Source organism: Pristiophorus japonicus, chromosome 6 (genome assembly GCF_044704955.1).
Source record: "Pristiophorus japonicus isolate sPriJap1 chromosome 6, sPriJap1.hap1, whole genome shotgun sequence".
Classification (NCBI taxonomy): Eukaryota; Metazoa; Chordata; class Chondrichthyes; family Pristiophoridae; genus Pristiophorus; species Pristiophorus japonicus.
The window spans coordinates 95139518-95150486 of record NC_091982.1 but is presented as its reverse complement, the minus strand read 5'-3'; the positions used below and the strand labels follow the sequence as shown (position 1 = coordinate 95150486).

The 10969-nt window shown below is 50.5% G+C and overlaps 1 protein-coding gene across 1 annotated transcript; it reads right to left on the bottom strand.

Moving 5' to 3' along the window:
• Positions 1 to 269: 269 nt before the first annotated feature.
• LOC139266140 (collagen alpha-1(III) chain-like) lies at positions 270 to 2765 on the bottom strand. The gene is made up of 4 exons (XM_070883984.1): positions 2566 to 2765; positions 1896 to 2076; positions 1451 to 1800; positions 270 to 1047 (listed from the first exon to the last, which is right to left on the bottom strand). Exons 1-4 carry the CDS (start codon positions 2763 to 2765, stop codon positions 270 to 272), a joined length of 1509 nt encoding a protein of 502 aa, XP_070740085.1.
• Between the last annotated feature and the right edge of the window lie 8204 nt (positions 2766 to 10969).

Genomic DNA, 10969 nt, shown 5'->3' with positions numbered 1-10969 from the left:
TCGGTCAGCCACCCGTGTTGGTGCTGAAACTGTTCTTGTGCCACGTGAGTGATGTATAAACCATTGGTGATTTAAAGGAATTTAATGCCATTTCAGTACAACATATGATTGATGTAATGTTATGTAATTAATGATGGGATCATGAAATATTATTGTAATGCAATGCAGATTCTGTAGTATCGTGATGTTAATTATAAGTGATGTCTGTCTGTGATATTTATAGCAACGGTGTTGCTCCTCGTACACATGACTGCATAGCATAAACACTCTCATGTCACCCTGGCATCCCCTTCTCTTCCTCTAACCTCATTTATGTTTTCTGGGTTACCAGGCTCCCCAGGTTTTCCAGGCTCCCCTGGTTTCCCAGGCTCCCCAGGTTTCCCAAGTTTTCCAGGCTCCCCAGGTTTCCCAGGCTCCCCAAGTTTTCCAGGTTCCCCAGGTTCCCCAGGCTCCCCAGGTTTCCCAGGCTCCCCAGGTTTCCCAAGTTTTCCAGGTTCCCCAGGTTTCCCAGGCTCCCCAGGTTTCCTAGGCTCCCCAGGTTTCCCAAGTTTTCCAGGCTCCCCAGGTTTTCCAGGCTCCCCAGGTTTCCTAGACTCCCCAGGTTTCCCAAGTTTTCCAGGCTCCCCAGGTTTCCTAGGCTCCCCAGGTTTCCCAAGTTTTCCAGGCTCCCCAGGTTTTCCAGGCTCCCCAGGTTTCCCAAGTTTTCCAGGCTCCCCAGGTTTCCCAGGCTCCCCAGGTTTTCCAGGCTCCCCTGGTTTTCCAGGCTCCCCTGGTTTCCCAGGCTCCCCAGGTTTCCCAGGCTCCCCAGGTTTTCCAGGCTCCCCAGGCTCCCCAGGTTTCCCAGGTTTCCCAGGCTCCCCAGGTTTCCCAGGCTCCCCAGGTTTCCCAAGTTTCCCAGGCTCCCCAGGTTTCCCAGGTTTTCCAGGCTCCCCAGGCTCCCCAGGTTTCCCAGGTTTCCCAGGCTCCCCAGGTTTCCCAGGTTTCCCAGGCTCCCCAGGTTCCCCAAGTTTCCCAGGTTCCCCATGCTCCCCAGGTTCCCCGGGCTCCCTAGGTTTCCCAGGCTCCCCAGGTTCCACAGATTTCCCAGGCTCCCCAGGTTCCACAGGTTTCCCAGGCTCCCCATGTTCCCCAGGCTCCCTAGGTTCCCCAGACTCCCCAGGTTTTCCAGGCTCCCCAGGTTTCCCAGTTTACCCAGGCTCCCCAGGTTTTCCAGGCTCCCCAGGTTTCCCAGGTTACCCAGGCTCCCCAGGTTTTCCAGGCTCCCCAGGTTTCCCAGGTTTCCCAGGCTCCCCAGGTTTTCCAGGCTCCCCAGGTTTCCCAGGTTTCCCAGGCTCCTCAGGTTTCCCCAGGCTCCCCAGGTTTCCCAGGTTTCCCAGGCTCCCCAGGTTTCCCAAGTTTCCCAGGTTCCCCAAGTTTCCCAGGTTCCTCATGCTCCCCAGGTTCCCCGGGCTCCCTAGGTTTCCCAGGCTCCCCAGGTTCCACAGATTTCCCAGGCTCCCAAGGTTCACCAGGTTTCCCAGGTTCCCCATGTTCCCCAGGCTCCCTAGGTTTCCCAGGCTCCCCAGGTTTTCCAGGCTCCCCAGGTTTCCCAGGTTTTCCAGGCTCCCCAGGTTTTCCAGGCTCCCCAGGTTTCCCAGGTTTCCCAGGCTCCCCAGGTTTCCCAGGCTCCCCAGGTTCCACAGATTTCCCAGGCTCCCAAGGTTCACCAGGTTTCCCAGGTTCCCCATGTTCCCCAGGTTTCCCAGGTTTTCCAGGCTCCCCAGGTTTTCCAGGCTCCCCAGGTTTCCCAGGTTTCCCAGGCTCCCCAGGTTTTCCAGGCTCCCCAGGTTTCCCAGGTTTCCCAGGCTCCCCAGGTTTCCCAGGCTCCCCAGGTTTCCCCAGGTTTCCCCAGGCTCCCCAGGTTTCCCAGGCTCCCCAGGTTTCCCAAGTTTCCCAGGTTCCCCAAGTTTCCCAGGTTCCCCATGCTCCCCAGGTTCCCCGGGCTCCCTAGGTTTCCCAGGCTCCCCAGGTTCCACAGATTTCCCAGGCTCCCAAGGTTCACCAGGTTTCCCAGGTTCCCCATGTTCCCCAGGCTCCCTAGGTTTCCCAGGCTCCCCAGGTTTTCCAGGCTCCCCATGTTCCCCAGGCTCCCCATGTTCCCCAGGCTCCCCAGGTTTCCCAGGTTACCCAGGCTCCCCAGGTTTCCCAGGCTCCCCAGGTTTCCCAGGTTACCCAGGCTCCCCAGGTTTTCCAGGCTCCCCAGGTTTCCCAGGTTACCCAGGCTCCCCAGGTTTTCCAGGCTCCCCAGGTTTCCCAGGTTTCCCAGGCTCCCCAAGTTTTCCAGGCTCCCCAGGTTTCCCAGGTTTCCCAGGCTCCCCAGGTTTCCCCAGGCTCCCCAGGTTTCCCAGGCTCCCCAGGTTTTCCATGCTCTCCAGGTTCCACAGGTTTCCCATGCTCCCCAGGTTTCCCAGGCTCCCCAGGTTTCCCAGGCTCCCAAGGTTCACCAGGTTCCCCATGTTCCCCAGGCTCCCCGGGCTCCCTAGGTTTCCCAGGCTCCCTAGGTTTCCCAGGTTCCCCAGGCTCTACAGGTTTCCCAGGTTCCCCATGTTCCCCAGGCTCCCCAGGCTCCCCAGGTTTCCCAGGCTCCCAAGGTTCACCAGGTTTCCCAGGTTCCCCATGTTCCCCAGGCTCCCCAGGTTCCCCAGGTTCCCCGGGCTCCCCAGGCTCCCCAGGTTTCCCAGGCTCCCTAGGTTTCCCAGGTTCCCCAGGCTCTCCAGGCTCCCCATATTCCCCAGGCTCCCTAGGTTTCCCAGGTTCTGCAGGTTGTCTCTGAAGGTGAGGAGGCAAGAGCCTCTCCTGTACTGTTACAGGTCCTCTTATCCACCGAGGACAGTGAGGAGGAGGCGCCTGCAGTGGGGTCTTCCTATGTTCCTGTGCCACGTCCTCATCCACCGAGGACGCAGCGGGGCCAAGGTCCGTGCAGCATGGCACCCTGAGTGATCCAATGCCTGTGCTGACCCCGCAGAGGTTGGTTCAGCGAGGTCGCACTGCTCAAAGACCGGCAGATGTCAGCATGGACATGGTTGAACTGTCCAGGACGAGTGTCGACATTTGTCGAGAGCAATAGGTGAGTTAACTGGACACGTTGCCGCTCTGACTGCGATAGTCTCGCAGGAGACTATCGCAGTCAGCGGTAATGGAGAGAATAGCCGAGTCCATGGATGCCAGAGGACAACCTGTGGTCCCGGAATACAGCACTGCACCCCAAAGTGCCGAACCGCCATTGCCATCGACACATGCGAGTCAGGGGGAAGCAGTTGCTTCTGACTCGGAGAACGTTTCTTTGGAAACGTCCTCTTCATCTCCAGCTCTGTCTTTGACTCTGCCATCAGCCCCTACACCACAGCAATGCTCGATGTGCCCTGTTACAAGACAGCTTGGAGTGTGTACAAAGGGGAGACGTGGGGTTCAGATCGGGCGGGGGCGGGAGTGGGCAGTATAGGCAAGGAGAGGCATGGCCGCAAGTAGGGGAGGGTGGGAAATTTAATTTTTTGTACTCTTATTATTATTATTATTCATGTTATTAATAAACTTGTTGACTGTTGGGTAGGTGGGTGGGTGTTATATTTATAATTGTTTTTGAAAGATTGTTATTATTGTTGTTATACCGTTATATTTTATGCTGTTGTTAATGTTATTATTGTTATTTATTGTTAATTAAAAAATGTTCACTGTTGGCGTGGGGGGGTGGGGGTGGGGGGGATTGATGGGTGTTTATTGTTTAAAAAAAATGTCTTTACAACTTTTCTATTCATTAAAATATTTTATTTAACTTAACATTGTTGTGCAGTGTCTTCCAATAACAGAAATGTTAAACATATACAAAGTTTGCAAGCAATGGCGAAGCCAGGCCAGGCAAGGCAAAGATGAAATGTAATGTAACACAACTGTAACTGTCACCAACGTAGCGTAAAGCGTTCATTTATGAGCTGCGGACACAACAGTCTTGCAGCTGCGTATCTACCACCGGGCTGTTTCTACGGTCTAGGATGGGGTGGGGTTATGGTTTCAATGCCAGCCTGATTGTTCTTCCTGAGGTCCTCGTCCACTTTCTCGTCCTCCTCCTCCGCCTCTCCTCTCTCCTGAGGTGGACCGGCAGTCCCATCTGGCAATTCTTGTCCCCTCCTGATCGTTAAGTTATGCAACATGCAGCACACCACAATGAACTGAGCGACCTGCTCAGGGTGGTATTGTAATTCGCCTCCTGAGTGGTCCAGGCATCGACGATATTGCGTGTGGCTATGTGGCTTTCGTTGTAGCCCTTCTTGGCTTCCGCCTGGCTTTTACGCAGTGGGGCCATTAGCCAGCTGGCAAGGCCTATCCTTTATCCCCTGCATCCAATCATGACTTGTGGCTGACTGTTAAACAGGTCAGAGACAGTGCTCTCATGCAAGATGTGCACATCATGGATGCTCCCTGGAAATGTTGCATTTACTGCCATGATTATTTGCTTGTGGTCGACAACGAGTTGCACATTCAGGGTGTGGAATCCCTTTCGGTTCCGAAACACCTCTGCATCCTGTAAAGGTGCTCACAGGGCGATGTGCGTACAGTCTATTGCTCTCTGCACATGGAAAAGTTTGCTATTCTAGAGAAACCTAAAGCCCTCTCAATCTGTGCCTCCCTGGCCATAGGGAAGTTTATAAAGTCCATCCTGCGACCGTAAAGGGCTTCATCCACCTGCCGAATGCAGCAATGTGTGGCGAGCTGTGAAATACCACAAATGTCACCAGCTGAGGCCTGAAAGGAGCCCGATGCATAGAAGAAAAGTGCAGCAGTAACCTTGACATCAATGGGCCATGTGGTCTTGATGGTGCTGGCAGGCTGCAGATCTCCCTTAGTTAGCTGGCATATCTCACTGATGACCTCCTTTCGGAAGCGCAGCCTTCTAAGGCATATGTTCAGGTATGATCGCTTATCCATGTAAGTGCATTGGGTGTAAGGTCTCCTCCTCCTTAGCAGTCTGCCAACTCTTTGATTGGGCACATAATGCTTTTCAATTAACCTTCTCCCATCTCTATTCTGCAGCATGTGCGTAGTCATCAATACTGGCTGAGAAATTACATACTCCATTACTATAAATGCCTTATTTATATGTCTTCAAAATTATTACATTGTCCTTTAAAAACACAATAGAAACTCAAAATTCACCACAATATGATTAGATGGTTGTCAAGAGATAATAAGTCCAAATTTCCCCAGGAGTTGTTCCGTATTTTTTGGAGCAACTTGATTTTTCTGAAGTATCTTTTTAGTTGCAATTCTGGCCATTTAATTTGCACTAGTGCAAGTGAGTTAGTTAGGTTTATTTTTGGTTTAGTTTTTTTTTCAAAAGGGGGCGTTACCAGCCACTTATGCCTATTTTGGCCATTTAAGCAAGTTTAGCCAGCTAAAAGTTACTCCAAACTAACTTAGGCCAGCATAAATGGTCACTTTTGTTCATTCAGAAAAAACTTGCGGTTTAAGAAATCAGCTCAGGCAGCCAGAGATGCGGGGGGGGGGGGGGGGGGAGGAAGGGGAAGGGGACCTTGCATTGCACTAAACACCTTCATAACAACATTAAAGAAGCATAAGTACATTTAAAGCACCAAGCACGAAACAAAGCAGTATATTTGCACCAAGCACTAAACAAAGCACAAAAAGTAATAAACAATTAATTAACAAATAAAAAATAGAAGGAACCCTGCACCTAAAGCACCAAGACCAAAGTAATAAGCAATCAATCAATCAGTAAATAACACATAAAAAATAGAAGTCCTACCTTAGTAAACGCAGCAGGCTGCCGATGAGGGAATCCATTCGGCCAGGGCTAGGGACGGTGTGCTTTGGGCCCCTCCCACACAGCCTGCAGTGCGTTCTCACAGATTCGGCCTGCCAGGAGCTACTGCACATGCGCACAGACTCTAGCATGCATGTGCAGAGGTCCCAGCACTGTATTCAGTGCTGGGACCTGGCTCTGCCCCCAATCCACTGAGCCACACTACACCACCACCGAGGAGAGACTGGGGAGCAGCCAGAATCGGTAGGAAGATTTTCGGCACGCTTGGATGTGGACAAAAGCGCCGCACCTTGGGTGAGGGCACCAGAAAAAGGGGCTGGGAAAATTTGAGCCTTTTAAAACCACCTTAAAAGCACTCACGAATTACGTCAAAGCTCCCATGAACTTGAAGCAGCCTTTTAGGAAAAGTCCTGAGTTACAAAATGGCATCCATACGGCTGGGTTAAGGTCAGGTGAACGCAGCTTTTCTTGAGCGTCTTTTTGGGCGAGCGATCATTTGGGTGGTATATGGGCGAGATGCTGAAAGTAGCGCTCGGCGATAATCTGGGTGGTATTTGGGCGTTAGTTTCCATTATAAACAGTCTTCTGGGCGGTGCATGAGTGATGACGTCAAGTTTTTTAAAAAAATATCGGCGGGCGGTTCAGCTAATTCCCAGCGTTAATTGTATGCCGAAATTTATGCTGGCGATAAATGGGCGATAATTGGGCGTCAGTTTCCATTTTTACTCAAATATGGGCATTAAACTCAATCTCAGCGGTTAAATGGGCGGTAACTGGGTGATCCCGATGGAAAGTTTCGCCCAATGTTTCAGGTCGATGACCCTTCATAAGATTCCAGCATCCACAGTATTTTGATTTTATACTTCAATTTGAAATTAACTTTAATTCGGACAGCAAAAACATTTACAAACTCATATTGAAGCAAAGTGGCAAAATTATCTTTTTGTAGCCAATGAAATATCATCTTCATAGTCTCTATTGACTTCTTGCTCAATTAGATTATCTACATGATTAATGTGAAGAGAACAAAATTAAATCCAACTTAGCGGGTGGCTGTTTGACAAGGAACGCAAGCTTCCAGTGATCTGATTTCAGAATGTTAGCCCCAAGATAGAATTTTCAGACTGTTCCCCCCCCTCCCTCCACATTAGATCTCTAAAGAGACAAAACATCATGGCTAGAAGTTTTGCCGGTGCTGAGAGGGCAGGCTCAGAGACGGGTCTGCATGCTGTGACTCCCTCCATAAGCACATGGTGAGTCGTGGGAGAGCCTGGGTGCAGCCGTGCACCTCTGTGCAGAGCTGGTCAGTGTTTGTAGCATCTCAATGCTGTAGAACACTGACAGCACAAATGTCAAAATCAATGTGAATGCGGTCCCTATAAGGAATGAAATGGCGTCGTCAGAACTGTTCCTTTTAATTGCCCGGGAACCTTGCTGGGCGGGCTTAACAAGCCCCATCAAGGTAAAAATCACTTCAATAGAGCGGGATGGAACCGGCAGCGGGCTGGGACCTGCTATGGATGTCGCCCGCCTCGCTCCCGACCCGCTAGGAAAAATCGCAGCCCACCACTTCTGAGTACAACATCACCACTTTTCATGTCTTGCTTCAAATTTCCCTGCTGAGTGGTTCGCAAGCTACTACCATCTATTATTATTTTAGTGTGAGCCAATTCAAGCTCAATTCATAAATACCTGAACTTTTCCCATTTCAGGTCAGTTCTGATTCCGGTTGGCATGGCCTTTCAGAAGCCATGTTCTATCTCCTTGTCCTGAAGGATATTTCTCATGGTATAGCCTGAGTGTGAGATGTGTGATTCTAACTGTCTTTGTTTCCTCCAGTGACCCAAGAGTGGGATCAGAACCTGGGGGTCAAAATTCATCAGGCCACTGCCCGCTGCCGCCAACTGCCGACATTCCTCCTGAAGATCTGCCCAGTGCCACTTTGGAGGCGGGCTGAAGCGGGCGGGAGGGGAGAACCGCCGGGAACCACCCGGTGATGTCAGTGGACGGCCGAGTGGCACAACTGAGCTCCCACCCACTGAGCTCCCAGATTCCTACGGGTGGGAGTCAGTGGGACTCGGCGGCAGAATGGGGTTGGACCGCTGGCTGTAGGCTGGTCTGTCCCCGAAGGTATTTCTGAAGAACCTGAAAAAAAGGTAAGCGAACATTTAAAAAAAACATTTCAACAGCGACTTACCTGCATGGGATCCCCTGAAGGTCTTCGGATAGTTTTTGTATTTTTTAATGGTGATTTTTTTTTTTCAGGTCTTTGACTCTGCTGACGAGAATGAGACCTCCCGCCTGCTGCCACCCAGATTGGCGGTGTACGCTGTCCATTTGCCACCTGCCAACCTTTGAGGGACCTCGGCCATGAATATCCCACCCAAAGTACCGTCTGGTATCTCGGCGGCTATCGGCGACACTTTGGACGGCACTTGGGTGGGCGGAGACCTTGATGAAAATCCTGGCTACTTCACTGTGGAAGAATGAGTTCATGGTCCGTGGCTATTTTCGTGACCTGATTTATCTTGTGCGAAGAAATTACAGGATGGTTGTATTTGCTCTTATAAGATGTAGAGGTGAATATGCCCATTTTCCTATCTATTACAAATTAGGGATATGTCCATACCCCTGATTCACTAAGGAGACTCACAAGACAGTAACTGAGTCCCCAAAATTGAATCTGGTTTCATAAATGCAAAAATGTGGCACTCAAAGAAATCAAGTTCTTGCTGGGCGGTGTATATTCAATCCATTGTCATTTCATGAGGCAGGGTAAATACATCGTTAACCTAAAAAATACTATTGACGAAATGAGTGGACAAACTCTTACCACATATAACATTTACTTCTCTGTTATATTAACCTAGAAATTAATCTGCTTATTTTAAATATGCTAACTGGTTGACAAAGATAGCAGACCAAAGGATGTCCGATGAATACTTGCAATAGGAATTTCTGGTCACTGGTAATGAAGCATCTTTGTAGTCTTGTAGAGCAGTTTTGCATACAGTAAGGACTACCCTCTCACCAACAATTTAGTTTTGTGCGCTGATGCATTAAGCTCATTCTTTGAACGACAGGCATTTCTGATCCTCTAAAAACAGACCGAAACCCAGAATTTCAAATTAAGATTTCATGCCTATAAAGATTTGGAACAGTACAACTTTTCAATAGATTTGTGTCTGTACCTGTGTGCATTGACCCAGGAGGGGTTACAGTGCTGAAAAGCTGCATGTTCATTTGCAGCAAGTAACAAGAGATCATCATCATCATCATCCTAGGCAGTCCACTCTAGTACAGTTCTCAGGTGACTGTACAGTCCAATACGGGAATTACAGTCTCCAGCTCAAGTGGGACAGACAGTCGTTGAAGGAAAGGGTGGGTGGGGAGTCTGGTTTGCCGCACGCTCCTTCCGCTGTCTGCGCTTGATTTCTGCATGCTCTCGGCAACAAGACTCGAGGTGCTCAGCGCCCTCCCGGATGCTCTTCCTCCACTTCGGGCGGTCTTGGGCCAGGGATTTCTAGGTGCCAGTGGGGATGTTGCACTTTATCAAGGAGGCTTTGCAGGTGTCCTTGAAGCGTTTCGTCTGCCCACCTGGGGTCTGCTTGCCATGTAGGAGTTCCAAGTAGAGCGCTTGCTTTGGGAGTCTTGTGTCGGGCATGTGGACGATGTGGCCCACGCAACGGAGCTGGTCGAGTGTGGTCAGTGCTTCGATGCTGGGGCCTGAGCGAGAACACTGATGTTGGTGCATCTATCCTTCCAGTGGATTTTCAGGATCTTATGGAGACAGCGCTGGTGGTATTTCTCCAGTGCTTTGAGGTGTCTACTGTACATGGTCCACATCTCTGAGCCATATAGGAGGGAGGGTACCACTACTGCCCTGTAGCCCATAAGCTTGGTGCCAGATTTGAGGTCCTGGTCTTCAAACACTCTCTTCCTCAGGTGACCGAAGGCTGCGCTGGCACACTGGAGGTGGTGTTGGACTTCGTCATCAATATCTGCCCTTGCTGATAGTAGGCTCCCGAGGTATGGAAAATGGTCCATATTGTCCAAGGCCGCGACGTGGATTTTGATGATCGGGGGGGGCAGTGCTATGTGGCGGGGTCAGGTTGGTGGAGGACCTTTGTCTTATGGATGTTTAGTGCAAGGCCCATGCTTCCGTATGCCTCAGTGAAGATGTTAACAATGGCTTGGAGTTCGGCCTCTGAATGTGCGCAGACGCAAGCGTCGTCCACATACTGTAGTTGGATGACAGAGGATGGGACGATCTTGGACCTAGGCTGGAGGCGATGAAGATGAAACAGGTTCCCATTGATTCTATAGTTTAGTTCCACTCCGACGGGGAGCTTGTTGAAAGTGAGATGGAGCATTGCAGCAAGGAAGATCGAGAAGAGCGTTGGTGCGATGACGCAGCCCTGCTTGACCCCAGTCCGGAAGTGGATTGGGTCTGTGGTGGATCCATTGATAAGGATCACGGGCCTTCATGTCTTCGTGGAGCAGGCAGAGGATGGTGATAAACTTTTGGGGCAGTCGAAATGGAGGAGGATGCTCCATAGTCCCTCACGATTGACAGTGTCAAAGGCCTTGGTGAGTTCAAATAAGGCCATGTACAAGGGTTGGTACTGTTCCCTGCACTTCTCTTGTAGTTGTCGCATGGTGAAGATCATGTCTGTTTTACCCCTTAGTGGACGGAATCCACATTGCCACTCTGGGAGGAGCTTTTCAGCCACAAGGAGATGACGATTGAGGAGGATTCTTGCGATGACTTTCCCACTGGCTGCATTATTTGCACCTAGAAACAAGAGATATCTGCCACCCGATGACAGGAAAAGGTACAGCATTGTTCTGTAAAGCTCCCCTTTCATTAACTGCACAATGTTTCAAACCTTCACATGCTGGTTCACCACTACAACTTTTGTATTCGCGGTAAATATATAGTTATTGTAAGGGGAAAATGGGAAGGCTTCTCCTCCCATGAGCAGGCCCCCTGATATAGAGGGTCGACGCTCACCCCAACCCGTGTAACAGCCCCCGGAGTTAGCAGACAGAGACGAATGGCAAGGTATAATGATCTTTTAATACGAACGTCTGGGAACACCTCTCATCACAGCCGCCTGTGAGTGGAGATGCTCCCCGAACAGCAAAATC